Source organism: Calidris pugnax, unplaced genomic scaffold (genome assembly GCF_001431845.1).
Source record: "Calidris pugnax isolate Ruff unplaced genomic scaffold, ASM143184v1 scaffold156, whole genome shotgun sequence".
Lineage (NCBI taxonomy): Eukaryota > Metazoa > Chordata > Aves > Charadriiformes > Scolopacidae > Calidris > Calidris pugnax.
The window spans coordinates 1425340-1440338 of record NW_015090889.1 but is presented as its reverse complement, the minus strand read 5'-3'; the positions used below and the strand labels follow the sequence as shown (position 1 = coordinate 1440338).

General features: G+C 36.8%; 1 protein-coding gene across 1 annotated transcript in view; it reads right to left on the bottom strand.

The window, feature by feature from the left end:
• Window positions 1-14938, bottom strand: part of NUP155 (nucleoporin 155kDa) — a 32163-nt gene extending 17225 nt beyond the window's left edge. The window contains exons 1-16 of the mRNA XM_014947589.1: window positions 14803-14938; window positions 13354-13491; window positions 12916-13012; window positions 11686-11756; window positions 10977-11069; window positions 10039-10205; window positions 9507-9612; window positions 8863-8936; window positions 8471-8562; window positions 8241-8338; window positions 7991-8143; window positions 6790-6890; window positions 5257-5427; window positions 4039-4149; window positions 3067-3161; window positions 1403-1491 (exon numbers count right to left, since the gene is read on the bottom strand). Of these exons, the coding sequence (XP_014803075.1) occupies window positions 1403-1491; window positions 3067-3161; window positions 4039-4149; window positions 5257-5427; window positions 6790-6890; window positions 7991-8143; window positions 8241-8338; window positions 8471-8562; window positions 8863-8936; window positions 9507-9612; window positions 10039-10205; window positions 10977-11069; window positions 11686-11756; window positions 12916-13012; window positions 13354-13491; window positions 14803-14938 (1792 nt within the window). The remainder of the gene's footprint in view (window positions 1-1402; window positions 1492-3066; window positions 3162-4038; window positions 4150-5256; window positions 5428-6789; window positions 6891-7990; window positions 8144-8240; window positions 8339-8470; window positions 8563-8862; window positions 8937-9506; window positions 9613-10038; window positions 10206-10976; window positions 11070-11685; window positions 11757-12915; window positions 13013-13353; window positions 13492-14802) is intronic.
• Between the last annotated feature and the right edge of the window lie 61 nt (window positions 14939-14999).

The following is a 14999-nucleotide window of genomic DNA, read 5'->3' as shown; positions in this document are numbered from 1 at the left end:
CTGTCCTAGCACCTCTTCTCCCCATAGCTGCTGTCCCCTCTAACTCAGATTTAATTTTATATCCTCACTCTTGCCTTAGCTCCTGCCCACGTTGCTATTGTTCCACATCATCAGGCCCGGAGAGCAATGCCCTTGATGCATTAAAAATAGCCATCTTTCTTAGTATTTTAATACTAGTTAAGAACTCTGAAAAAGAGGGACAAAACTTCCTCCCAGTTCAGTACACCCTTCTCCAATACTTATGCATTTGGATATACATCAAAGACGATAATGAAATAGAATTTCTTTGCATTCCAGGCAATCAAGTTTTTTTCCCCCAAGTCTGATGTGTAAAATTGAATGCCACATGTCAGACAAGGGTAAAGGATCTTGGAAATTAATGAGCTCCTGACTAAAAAAATATAATTAATTTAATTCAGTGAGTTCCAAATTCATAGAATCATTTAGGTTGGAAAAGACCCATTGAGTCCAACTGTTAGCCTAGCGCTGCCAAGTCCACCACTAAACCATGTCCTTAGCCACCACATCTACAAATCTTCTAAATATCTCCAGGGATGGTGATTCCATCACTTCCCTGGACAGCCTGTTCCAATGCTTGACAACCCTTCTTATGAAGAATTATTTCCTAATACCCAATCTAAACCTCCCCTGGCACAACTTGAGCCCATTTTCCTTTTGTCCTATTCTTTGTAACATCAAAGAGAACAACACCAACCTTGCTACAACCTCCTACATCATTATGAATTTCTTTTTTAAAAACACTTAAGACCTGGAACTGAATTAACACATGTTAAGGGACAAATTCCTGAAGCACCTGGGGAAATTTAAGTGAATCCGAGCAACACAGAAAGGCTCCAATAAACACCAAATTCCGAGGAGAAAAAACAGGCACTATTCTCATTTGTAGGTAGCACTAACAACCTAAGCACAAACCAAGTGCTGAAGCTAATGTTTTTACAGGGAGAAATCACTCTAAACGACTAATCCATTTCTTTATCAAAAGTTTTCTTCTCATATGCAATATCTGATGAAATGTGACACCACCACCATAAGAAGATCACCTGCTATGGGCACACAACAACCAGCTAATCTTTGTAAAGTCTCAACTATAGTATTCATAAATTGTTCTCTGGCTGCTGAAGTGCCTTTGGCAGTAAGAAATATATACCTTCTTCAAATAATCTTAACGGATTATATGCAACATACAGACATAGTTAAGAGTTCACATCAACCTCCCACTAAATCCAAAAGTCACTCAAGAGAAACGGAAAAACACCTGTAATTAGAAATCAAGAACAATTTCAGGCAAAAAGAACACAGGTACTTGGAAGAATACAAACCACACCATATTTAAGGAAAAAAACCCCAACCTGTACAAAACAATTAAATGCTTGCTACTTACTGGCAGGAACAGGAGAACCCAAGATAGGTCCAACATTGCTTGGAGGAGGCAGAGCTGATGGAAATCTCATTTGTGCTTCTCCACCATACCTAAAGTTTACATGCAAAGAAAAAAATTCCTCAGACTCCAGAATTTGCCTTTGAGAATTAACAGCAATTTTGGGGTTCTTATAAAATGGGGAATAAAAAAACAGCATAACTTTTCAGAAATATCTTTGACTTCTGGCAGAAGAAAAGAAAACTAAATGAATACAATTTATATTAAAAGCATTAACATATGCAATCAAAAAGATAAGTCAGATGAACCACTAAGTATTTTTTTGTGGATGTTTTAAGTTCTGTTGTGATATCACATGATCAGGCTTTAGAGAGAAATTTACCAATTCTCAAAATCAGGCTTTTTAAGGTTTCAGTATCTTTTTAAGGTTTGCCTTTACAGGAAAGTGGAAGGAAGGACACAGTTGAGAAGACCTGCGCTTATCCTTCTGTCATACACAAGCAATTTATATCCATCTCTCTCCTAGAGTGCTACATGAGCACTTTGTTATGTCTTCCCTTGCTTAACACCCATCTCTCCAGACTTATCCACATTTTCTCTCAGATCTTGTAATGTAATTGAGCTTACAAATAGCGATCCATTTACAGCCTACAGAGAGAGTAGCTGAGTTCATCTAACACCTGCGCAAGTTTTGGGAAAAGAAGAAGCAAGCTTTAGGGAACACAACTTGAATGATAGCACAAACATACAGCGAAAGCTGCACGTTTTATCATCACTTTTAACAGCTATATCTTACCAAACCACTACAGGCTACATGCCCTGTGAGGACAGCCAAGAGACCCATAATATACCAATTTGTGTAAGGCAGCTAATTGAAATATACAAACCTTGCCAAAACCCCATTCTTCCTTCAGTCTACATGCCTTGTAAGGACAGCCAAGAGTCCCATGACACACCAACTTGTATAAGGTAGCTAATTAAAATCTACATATCTGTACCACACCAAGGATATGCAGTATTTAAGATAAGCAGATGACAAATTAATCCTCCAGAGTGGAAGCCCATACTTCCTCACTCAATTTAGAGTGGAAAAAAACCAAAACAACAACAAATAAAAAAATGAATAAAATATAAAAATCAACATCTTTGACCATGAGCCATCAGGCGCTGAAAAGGATAAGTCCACTTGAATATAAATTTCCTTGGAGCAATGGCAAACAGCATAACAAATGACAATATTAAGAAAAAAATAGCCAAACAAAACTCCAAAAAACAAACACACCTCCAAAATTTTTTTTTAAAGAACATCTGTCCTTTCTTCCAGCTGCCTGAGTTGGCCTCATTAAAGATAATACTACACATTGCACTTCAATGAACTGGGGTACTGTGAAGTATAGACAAGTGCATTTCAAGCAGATGAAACTGCATTTTCAATACTCCCCTCTACATTTCCAAGAGGGGAAATAACCAGAAATCACCATTACAGAAAGTCTCCTTTGATGGAAAGCCCTGAACTTGTGCAGAAGCATATTATACCAGGTTTAATAGTCTATGCTCATTTTGAAATAATGCTCGCTCCGGCAGCAGGGTTAAGAGCCTGCACAACTATTTAGTGGCTGTAGTGATCCTGCATAATATTCGGAACAAACTGCAGAATTGAAACTTACCTGAAGAATGCTCGAGTAGCCCAGGCTGATACTTCTCTATCACACGCAGCATTAGAACAGGCCAAGATAAGGCAAGTGGCACAGGCCTGATCCTCCTAGACCATATTATACTGTTAGTGTGGCAGCTTATATCAAGGTGATAAGAAATGTTTAAAGTTATATTGCTCAATAACTTAAGAGTAAATATTTTTGCACCACTTTATTTAGAAGGCAAGGAAATCAGCTCTTCCCAATTATAGACAGGAAGTGAATCATAGGGAGGCATCCCACTACAGCAGGTAAGTTTTTCCTATACAGTTTTTGCAAACTCAGTACGATTATGGTAAGAAACAATCTCCCTGTCTGTCATCTAATTATGACTAAGAATCATGCATTTTCTACAGAAATGTAAATTAAGATTGTGTTTGAAGAAAAAAGATCTATACAAATAATGGCTTGTATATTCTAATGACATGGTAAAATATCACTTAGTATGTCCTATCAAAGCACATGTGCATACATTACAGTGAACATTCACTACAGATACTAATCAGTGCTAGTTAAAATTGTAATCCATGATAGTCTTCTTCCTGCTTGTTTGTTATTTACCTTAAACAAAAACACAGACCAATTACACACATTCCTACTAGCCTTCAAAATGTAAAAACCTCTTGTACTGGTAGGAATTTAACATTTTTAGAAATTCTTTTCCCCCTGCTAAGAACTGCACTATACTTCTGTGTAAAGAATCTAAGAATTTCAGAGAAAGTGAATTACACTTCAATTTGGAAGTATCATAAAATGAGAAGCTATTTCTCATTATACAATATTGGTTTATGTAAACAATACAGGACAAAAAGCTAATACTTTAATCAATAAATGAAAAGTTAACTAGAACTTTACAGCAACAACAAAAAGTTGATAAAGAACGTAATTAGATTTACATAAATATTATAAATCTTTCATTTTTCACAACAGGTCAAAAGCTCTTACCTGATGCAACTTGAAAAACCTCTCAATCTCTTCTCCATCTCCACCTATATTGCTAACAAGCAAATGCCGCAGCTGATCAACAGGTCTGAGTTTATGAAACATAAAGCTCCCCTAGAAGTAACCCAAAATAAGTTAGAATAAAGATGTCTTTACTGTGGGTATCCCAACACACCCTCCCCACAATGCTTATCTTTAGCATTGTGAATTTTCCTTTGTTGCATTATTGGATCAAATTATAATGTGAATGGTGCCAAAAGCTCAGTCCTCACTCACATGTAGAAAATTCTCTATTGAGTTTAGGAAAGGCATAAAAAATACTGCAATGGCTATAAACTCTCCATATACTCAGTTAATTTTGCCGTTCTTAGCCTAACATGAAGCTAGCTATATAATACAAATGTATAGCAAGTATATACAGAAAAGCAAGGCTTTCTCAAAGCTTCAAAAAGGCCTAGAAAAAAAAGCATGAAGAATTCAAGATCAAGGCCATAGTAGGACTCTTCACCCAATCACCTTGCCTGCATCCACACTAAATACTGTATCTATTAAAGATACAATTAGTATCTTTAATAAAACAGTTGTAATTAAACAAAAGCAGATTGAGTTCAGAGGTTGCAACACATTAATGATTCAATTTCTTTTAAAATTGCCTATTGGCTAAGATATCAAGTGCCCTAAAATATTGCTAAATGTAATCAAAAAAGACAAGTAAGGAAGTTGATTTCTTTTTTCATTTTGTGGATGTTGTTTTTTAAAAGCCTTTAAAAAAAACCCTTTGGGACTTCTTCTATGATAAACTATATATTCAAATTGCAATTGCCAGGAATATTTACTCAAACTGTATATTCTGGACAGCCAGTGTCTGTTTAAATTTCATATAATCATATAATTTCATATATCATATTTTCATATACTCCTATAATCCTGAGTACAATCAAGGTTAAAAGAACTTCTCAGATCATCTGTATCTACAAGGGTCTCTGGAGACCAACAAAAACTATTAATACACTGTACAAGAGAAGCTGGCCCAATAGCTTTGAGTAAATTTAAAATAGGTACAGATGGTTTCAGCGATCTTCTTCCTTATTTCTTTTTTTTATGTTCAAAATACAGTCCTTAAAACATATCAAAAATGAATAAACATTTACAGGTTTAAACCAGTCTTCCAACTTTATACTTGCTCTTCTGATTTCCTATATTAAGAAAAATAATACTCACCTGGGCTGAAAGCAGAACAAACTTCTTAGGTGGCAGCATGTGTTGCTGCACAACAACAGGTGAATCTGTTATTGGAATAATGTCTTTATTTAGCGGTGTTACAATCTTCTGAGCTTTAAATTCATCAATAGCGGAAAGAGCCCAGGAATGTCCATCAACACGGGTGGTCATCTGAACAAAAGACAGATATTATCCAAAGCCTGGTAATACACGGATTTTGAACATCCATGGTGATATTTTACCATTTAAAATTACACAGAATAGAATCTTCTCTTGACACAAGAAAACCCAAAGAAAATAAGCAAGTTCCTGTATTGTCTAACAGAAGGTTACCATCAAATTTACACTGCTGCTTGTGGGAGACAGGGAATAATATATTGCTTCTTTTGGGGGACAGGGATAGAGTTTTTTACTTTAACACCTTGCAAAATGGGATCTTTTAATGCTGCTAAAATATGAACAGCAACAATTTTCTAACTAGATCAGAATTAAGTATGAAAGGTATCATGAATTTATCATGAAAATGCTGCAACTGAATCATAAAAGTTTACAAGACTTTCATGGTTGGCAGCAGTACTTCAAATATAACTCAAGAAGACATATGTAGTAGAGACATTTCAGAAAACCATGTATGCTCACAAGGAAAAACTGCTGCTCAAGAACAGGGTGCCATTTTGGTTGGGAAAGCTATCTATTACTGTCAAATGCCTTGGGAGGAAAAAAGGAGGTCAGCACTCCAGAAATTTATGTGTAAGTTTTGCAGAGAATGGATCCTGAGTAATTATAAAGCTCCCCTGTGAGTTAATGAAGCAGCAGATAAATCAAAACCTGACTTCAAAACTTTTATACAGTCTCTACGTTCACTCCAACTCTACTGCTGTTCCTTCAATAATTCTATTTTTGACATGTCATTTCTTTACTTCAGACTTCCTTCAGAGCTAGACTACATGAAATGCTGCACAAGGCAAGCAACTCCCTCCAAACCCCTCTCATGAACCCACTTATGTAACAATTAGGAAAATCAGAAAAACACAGGTGAAACAACAAAGAAATTAATCATGTCTGACATTTAATGAAGATGTGGTGTACCAGTTTAAATAAAGAAATGCAAAGACTCTAGCACCTACATTTTAAACAATCTTTGCCAAATTTTATCCTCATCAACAAACACCACTATGTACTGTGGGCCACATCCTCCTGTGCTTGTGCACAATATGCAGCATGCTATAAACAAGTGTGTTTTCAAATAGGTTAATTAGAAGTCAGGTCTTAGAAGTCAAGGGAATTGCTTTTGATACACAGCTTGCATCAAGGTAGAAAGTGTGGCTGAATTAGGACTTCTAGTAAAAGATCAGTTCCCATTCGTCGACGAAACTGACTAATGATTTTTTTTTCTTTAAAGCATATTGATTAGTAGCTTTGTAAGCATTTCCAAACTCCTCATGAAGGTAGTATTATTCAAGTATCTGTTATCAGGAAGGAAAAAATAGTATGTAAATTCCATCAAAATTGTCTAAAAGTTTGCTTTAGTACCTGTGTTTCCATCATCGGCTTTTGAAAAGGGAAAGAATCGTGATTGATACACCACAGGATGTCATTATCCTCATTTTCTGAAGCCGTCATCAGCAAGACCCCTAGCAAGAACATCATTATTAAGTTTGTATTAGAACATCATCATTATTAAGTTTGTATTAGAAGCCATAATCGTGCATTAGATGCAAATTCATTAATTGGTTCCTTATTTAGTAAAAATCAATCCTTAAGTCCTAATCAATTGAACAATTTGAACAGCAAACAGTTATCTCCTGAGTTTGTATGCCATGGGGGTCTTCAAGAGGTCACTTTTAACATCACTTTCCATCTATTCTAAAAGGTACAAACAAAAATAAGCCTAAGATAGGTAGAATGTGCCTCCAAAGTGAGATGTTTAAACAGATTATGCATGAAAAAAAAATAATCCAGAAATAACTTCAAGGATAAAAATCATTATGTATGACCAGAATGGTCACCAACATAAAGACATTTCCCCACTCGACCCCAGCCCTGCATTTCTGCAGCACTTTTAAAAACTCAGCCTACAATCAGAAGTGACATAATGCTGGAACCACATTGCAACTGTCTGGTATCTTATATGGTATCAGAAGATAAATGAGTTAAAAAATAAACAACAGTAAGCATACATTAAACTCAGCACGAGAGGCACTAAGTAGCTAAGAAGCCTATTCTGTACCCTGCTTTCAAGAACTAATCACACATGGCTAGGGATATGTAGGCAACTATGAACACATTAAATCTATTTTATGGGGAGCTTAGAAGAAAAAACTTTTGATCAACACATGAACAGAGTTCTCTGTTCAAACACAGCACCTTGTATAAGAACTAAATTCTGAAAAATATGACAACCTTCCACTTCCAAAAGAGGTTTTGGAAGTGGAAGGTTGTCATATTTTTAGTTCTCCCATTAACACACAGAAGCCATCCTTAGTTGGCAGTTATTCCTACTGCTTCTAACTCCCTAATGTGTGACAGTGACTGCCACAAAAAAAAAAGAAAAAAAAAAAAAAAAAAAAAAAAACACAACAACACCAGCTCCCACCACCTAGGGTTTAATATTTTTCCTAGAACTTTTTTTTTTTTTTTTTTTTTTTTTTTTTTTTTTTTTTTTTTTTAAAAAAAAAAAAAAAAAAAAAAAAAAAAAAAATCAATCTCACCTGAGCTGTTTTCCACTGCTTACCTTTGCTATAAAGAGCTCTGTGAACTTTTGAGGGCTTCTCCACATTAGAAGAAGCTGAAAATCCAGGTGGCAAACGCACATGAACCAAGGTTAACATGGAGGGACGAGCTGTTGGATGTTTAAATGGTGAAGTACTAAAATACAGTCTGACACCTGAACAAAAGACCAACAAAAAAAGTCACAATTTCGCTAAACTGTGCAGATTCCATTTATCAGTTTACAAGGGGCAGGAATACCCTTGCTTTCTTACCTGCATGTGTGATTGCTAGTAGTTGACAGTCTATGGATTCAGAATTTTCAATCACCGCTATTTGAACAATGGGCTTAAATACAGAACGATCTATTGTTCTAAGAAACAAAATAAAAAAAACCCCATACACTCTCAATCCATGGAAATAAGCAAACAACACTTTTCAAAAAAATACGTCAAACTATTTGCCTTAAAGGAATTGTCATATATTTATGACAATTATAAGGTACCTGGCAATGCTCCCAGCAGCAGAAACTATAGCATTTTGTGAAAGAGAAGTAACCCTGGTCATTCCTTGACCATCTTGTCCCAAATCGTAAACCTGCAATTCAATAACATGGCTTAGCGATTTGCGGTTAAATTAACACAGTTTCACCTATCAAGCAGCAACTCAAACTCTATTTTTATTACATCCTTTTTATTACATGGTTCCACATAATTAAGGGGAAGATCAAAAGGCTACTCCTTCCTCAGAAGGAAGATTTTTTTTTAGATCTTCAGCACACACTTTTGTTACAAAAAGATGTATGGAATAACATCCTACAGAGAATTCCCAGGTACTAAGGAAAACTTAAATACACATTAGTAACATTGCCAACAGTCATTAGAAGAAGTCACATACTTGCAGCACTCCTTTTTCTGAGCGGGTGTGTAAGATATTTCGTGAGTTGTCAATGGCGATTTGTACGACAGGATCTGGGGAGGGAGGCAAAAAAGGGAGAACCAGCCAATCAACACTGGATTTGGTGAGAACAAGTTTAAGACAGAATATCTATGAAACAATTAATTGTAAGTTAACAAAAACTGCAGGAGTCCCACACAAGACTCCTACCAGAAGTCATTTAGAACAGTAATCAATTTCACACAATTAGTAGTAAACAGAAAAAAAAAAAGGGGGTGGGTGGGATGGGAAAGGGAATTGTATAATAATTTCAAATTAATTTTTCATTGAACAGTGAAACAAGGTAAAATTATTTACTTAAAGATTCTACTGTTTGCAGTGATTCAACTAAGGACATATTCATTTTGTACTACAGAACATTAACTTTAGTCATACATATCAAACTTTCCAGGTGTTGGTATATAGATCCTAAGCTAGACACATAGACAAATGACCTGACTTTTGTAATCATCAACCACTGCAAGTTTCATCGACAATAACTAAATGTTCTGAATGAGAAAACTATCCAGGAAACTGACTTCTTGGCAGTATTATTTAAAAGGTTACATTAAATTATTGTTCAAGTGTTTAGCATCAGTACTTACCATCCTCTGAGAATGTGAACTGCAGCAATGAGGGAATAAGGAAAGATAGAGCACTCTTCGAATGATTAATTTTTCTACAGCGCTGGCTAAACCAGCCTGCTTCAGCCTATAATTGAAAACAAAACACAGCATTGAAAGAAAAAAACAAAACAAAAACCAAACTAGGAGTTATATTAAAAAATTAGTTAATAGGACAAGTATGAAAACAGGTAAAAATCTAACTGCACACCATTGGTTTAATCGAAAAGTATGTACTATTCAATTGAAAGAAAGAGATGATCATTAGAAGGAAAACTTTTCATAAAAAAGGGTGCAGGATGTCACAATTTTATTTTTGAAGTTGACAAAAGCTGTGTTGCTATTCCTCATATAATTACTACTTCTTCAAAGAAAACGTATTTACACTAATACATCAGAGTCGCATGCAACGTAATTACAGAAGAAAAAAGACAGCAACCCTGACATGTTTTAGAACTCTTAGTGCCTAGATCCCACAACCATAAGACAACGAATATTGCCTATGTGTAGTCACCTGGTATGCTACTTCATATAAGCAGCCATCTTTTCCAGCCAAAAAGATACGCCCGTTATCAGTGGATGTTATTGCCAGAATGTAAGTGTTGTCAGTAGGGAGCGAATAGAGAGGGTCTGGTAGCAGCTGCATTCCGCCAGACATACTGTCATTGAGTGATCCGGTACCTCAAATAAATACAAAAATAAATAACTCACTTTTAGTTAATAATTTGTTCTAATAAATATCACAAGTTTGTGATAAGTAGCATTTCAGAAAAAAAAAGGGAAAACTACAGAAGACTTCATACTTACTAACACACTCAGTTACTAAGCTACTCTCCAAAGTGAACTGCAAAGTAACAAATCTTCTGGTTTTTAAAAAATTACAGTACATTCTCTGTAAAAGTTTCCAAGTAAGGAAATGCAATGTTCTTCATTTCTATACATTGCTATCCCCTCTAAATTGCAGAAAGTCTAAAACACAGATTTCTACTTTTTTCTCTTTCACATCAAGATTGCATAGAAATAGAGCAAAAGATTGCAATCTTCTCACTTTCTCCAAACAATTTTGTATTTTCTCTATTAATTTCTGTGGTTGGAATACGTATGCCAAACAGGTTAATGTATTCACCAGTTCCAAGATCCATGCCCACTCTTCCTTCCCTCTCCAATATGCTGTTTAATTGACATGAGCACCTCTTTCAAAAGCTATTTTTATGTTAAACAGGTGAATAATACAATTCAATGCTCCTATGGGAGTCCAGGATCCAACAAGTGCACACAACATAAAAATTATTTCCCCCCATCTGTGACATGATTTAAAAATTAGCAAGGGGCTTAGCACATGGTCTTGCTTTTCTTTTTTTATTTAATTTTTATTTTAAAATGTCTACTACTAAAACAGCCATGTATGCTTGTTAATGCACATCTGAGAATGAGGGGAGAAGAGAGAATTACCTGCTTGTATATTAGAACAACTGAGTCCTAAAATCACAATGTCCACAGGAGTAGCCAGAACAAGCAGGTGTCGTACATGAGGCTGGAAGATACCTAAAGAAGGTGAGAAAATAAAATTTTAGTTTGCACAACCTCTTCAATCACAACAATGTATCCAATGTATCCATTGGAGAGAGACGTGGACTGATTAGAGAGAATAGTCATATTTAAGACCTAAGGATCTGTCTAACTCTAGAATCAGAAAGGAGTTGGTACTCTCTTCAGCAGTTCAGCTTCCAGTTCATGAAATACAGGATCATTAAAATGACATTTTTCTTATAAACACACTTCTTTTAAATTCAACTCTCTTGCCAATTCAAGTTTGACTTGAATGTTATCTAAGCAGTAGCTATGAAAAGAACTGGGAGGGCTAGAAACCGGGATTTCATTGAAGTTATCACTTGAATGTGTAAATTTTTAAAAAGTACAAATGCTAGAGTACAGTGTGGCAAAAAAAATGCAAGCTTATCAGTGTAAATGATTGTTAAACTAAACACTACTTCTGGCTTGTAATTCCATAATGTTTCTAAAAATGAAGCAAACCCATGCATCTTCTGTATCCATATATATGCACACAAAACTCACAGATTTGCACATACACGCATGTAAAAAAAAATACACAGATGGTTCATTAATTGCCTAATTCTAGTCACTGTCACATATTCCTTACCTGGCTTTGGTTTTACAAGACCCACTGCAAGAATAGTTTCACTAAGGCCATCAAAATAAGCCAGATCACCCCTGTCAACAAACAAGAAAGAAAAAACTCAAACCACTCTGCATAAAACTTGTTACAAAGTATCACATAATAGAAAGTATCACCTAATAACAAAGTAAATAAAATCAGATTCTGTGTATTTAAAATTTATTAATACTTATTGTAATATTCTGAAGCCATCTACATCTTTTGCTTTGAGTGAAAGCAGGTCCAGCAGAATGGAGTGACAGCGAAGTTTCACAGCAAAACTGAACAACTGAGCTGCTTGGTGCCTCAATAGCCAAGTTTCAAATCTAAAACCCAATTGCAGTATTTTATATTTTAGCATTTTGTTAATTCATACAGCCGACTCTGAATTAGACAATGCACTATCTGCAATGCTGGTTAAAATCGAGAGGGAGAAACTTCCATGATTCTTTTTTCCCCATGAAAATTATCTAAATCAAGAATTCCCAACCTTCTCTCCAGCACCTTATGATTAACAACATGTACTGTTGTTTTATTTGGGAAATGTTTTTAATACAATGTGAGACAATGTAAAAGTATGGACAGGAGCTATGTGAGCCACAATCTGAACTTTAATCTTTTTAGGAAATGCAACAAATATACAAAGCAATTCTTACTGAAAGAATTCTTAATATATAAGCAAACAAAGAAGCAAACCTGAAGATTAGAAACACGTCACTGCCTTTTGAAAATACAATGAAATTATTTTCAGTTTTGTGCATTCTTAAAATAAGCTAGACAGGAGAGTTTCAATCACAATACTTCACAGTACTAATGCTGATTACTTACCATTATGGGAATGACCAGACACTGTACATGTATCAGAGGTACTTACTAAATCTACTTTAAAAAGTTAGGCAATAGGAATAATTTTTCTAGTTTTTTTGGCATAAGCAAAACCCTAGCATAAATTCAGCAAAAACGTTGGATATATCCAACCCTAAGCAAAACCAATTCCCTTTCTTTCATCTCTGGATTCGGCAGCAATACTACTAACTCTTAAAAATCCTTAAGCACTTATTATTCAAAAGTTTTAGTAAAACCTAAACCAAATCAAGATAAGTTAAACAGAATAGCACACCTCAGTGCTACTGGTAAATAATCTTCCACTACTGTGATAGCTTAATTCCAGTATAATACTAACAAGGTATCATCAGGAATGTGTTCTCTACATACCCATCTTCATAGTTCCATATAAAAATGTCACTGTCAATGGTCAGCCACGCTCTGCTGATTTCTGGAAATACTCCCATCATACAATTGCACTGCATATCTGAAGCACCGCTGATGTAAGGACTAAATGCACTTTGCCTAGCAAAGGCAAAATCTCCTCTGAAGAATTTTTAAAAAATTAGTATTACTTTATATATAGTAGTATACAAACTATGTACCATAAACATTCAAAGTTCTTCATACAGAAACTAATTCCACCAGCAACTCCACACAAATGGAACTTGTTATCACTTGGAGCCTTATGAAGGGAACATAGGACAATACCATAGCTCATTACTGGTAATCTGACAGAAAGACTGGGGAAGAACACTATGAAAGAAAAAAGTTTGTTTCTGATATTATGACTTATACAATGTAACACATCAGTTGTCATAAGGATACGTCCAAATTGCTCCACTAGCTCCGGGGGAAGTGGGACTCTGCGGACTGAACTGATCTCTGGAAGATTAGGTATCGACAGCAAACCCGGTCCTTGCAAAGGATAATCCATATCTGACATACCAGAAACAGTAGGGTTACCTGCAATTAAAAGAAAAACAACAAAAAAGATTAGAGTTCTTATAAAGAATGAGAAATTTACAAAAAAGTTTATATTCTCTTTCTTTGTCTTTATCTGATTGTTTCCTAGTCCGTGAAATCTAAATTAAACTAATTGCATTTCCCGTTTTATTTTAGATGAATACTGGCCTTCAAACTATGTCGAAAAAAATCCTTGATACTACAGAGACTTTAAGCATATAAATACCACCAGTCACAAGATATAGGTGAACAGACGTTTCTGTAGAAACAGAACCACAGACAATAAATTTAAGGCTCAAATCAGACATGAGCAAACAGATTTGCAAACAAACTCTAACAATAACTCATTTGGACCCAACCTTACTGCACTTTTACTATTGTACTCTCCAACCCTTTCATTGTATGGCCAGACACTAAATATGCCATGTGAACAAGCCAGGAGCGTATGCCTTCACCTAGAAAAGCTGCTCTGTGCTCCCAGTATCAAGTTAAAATACCAATATAAACTGATTACTTTATGTAATGCCTATCTGTGACACTGCTAAGGCAGTTAAACTTCTAGCTACGTACATCACATTGTGATGTTAACAGAAAACAGATAACTCTTTCCTTGCACCTTGACGCTGCTGGATTTATACTAATTCAGTCACCTACAGCTCTACAGTGTTTCTTCACAGTGCCCTTTTCCAGACAGTTGGCACCAGTGACGTAGGAAACTCTCTCTTCATGTTTTAAGGAGAACAGAACAAAAGTTTGAGATGCATACCTTAAATTGTAACTACGTGTGATACACAGTTACAGACAAATGAAAGTCAGTCATTGCAGCTTTAAAGAGATTTTCAGGCTGTCTGTAACTTAGGGATGGTGCTGGGCACTTAAGTGACCCCAAGACCATTCTGCAAGAGACTTCCAAAAGGCAAAATGGAAAACAAGTGCCATTTTCTTCACCTTCTGGAGACCAATGGCCCCGAGGAGCCAAACCAAACCCATTCCTCCTGCAGCACTCCCTGTCACGGAGAAATCCCTCATCCACAACTTTCACCCACACAACACAGCGTCCGCTACACGGCCCCCACCCCCCTTGCCAGGCCTGAGAAGTCGTCAGGCTCAGCCCCGTCGCCTTCCCTAGGAAGGCAGAGCCAGCAACCGCCGTCTCCAGGGCCTGCCTAGGGCGGCGGCCGCCAGAGGGAGGGGGTCGTGCCCCCGCTGAAGGCCTCACGCGTGGTCCTCGCCCAGGGGGGTGGCGGTGCGGCGGGGGCAAGGGGGCGGCTGAGGCGACGGGAGGCGGAAGGGTACCGAGGGGGTACTTACCAGGCGCCGGCACGGCCAGCAGCTCGGACAGGTCCGGGTAGCAACGGTCATCCTGGATCTGCTGGTCGATGAGGCGGCCCGCCACCTCCAGCGCCTCCTGCGCGGTGGGCGCCGCAGGGCTCATGGCGGTGGGCATGGCGGTGGGCCGGGGACGGGATGGCGGTGGGGACGGGATGGCGGTGGGGACGGGATGGCGG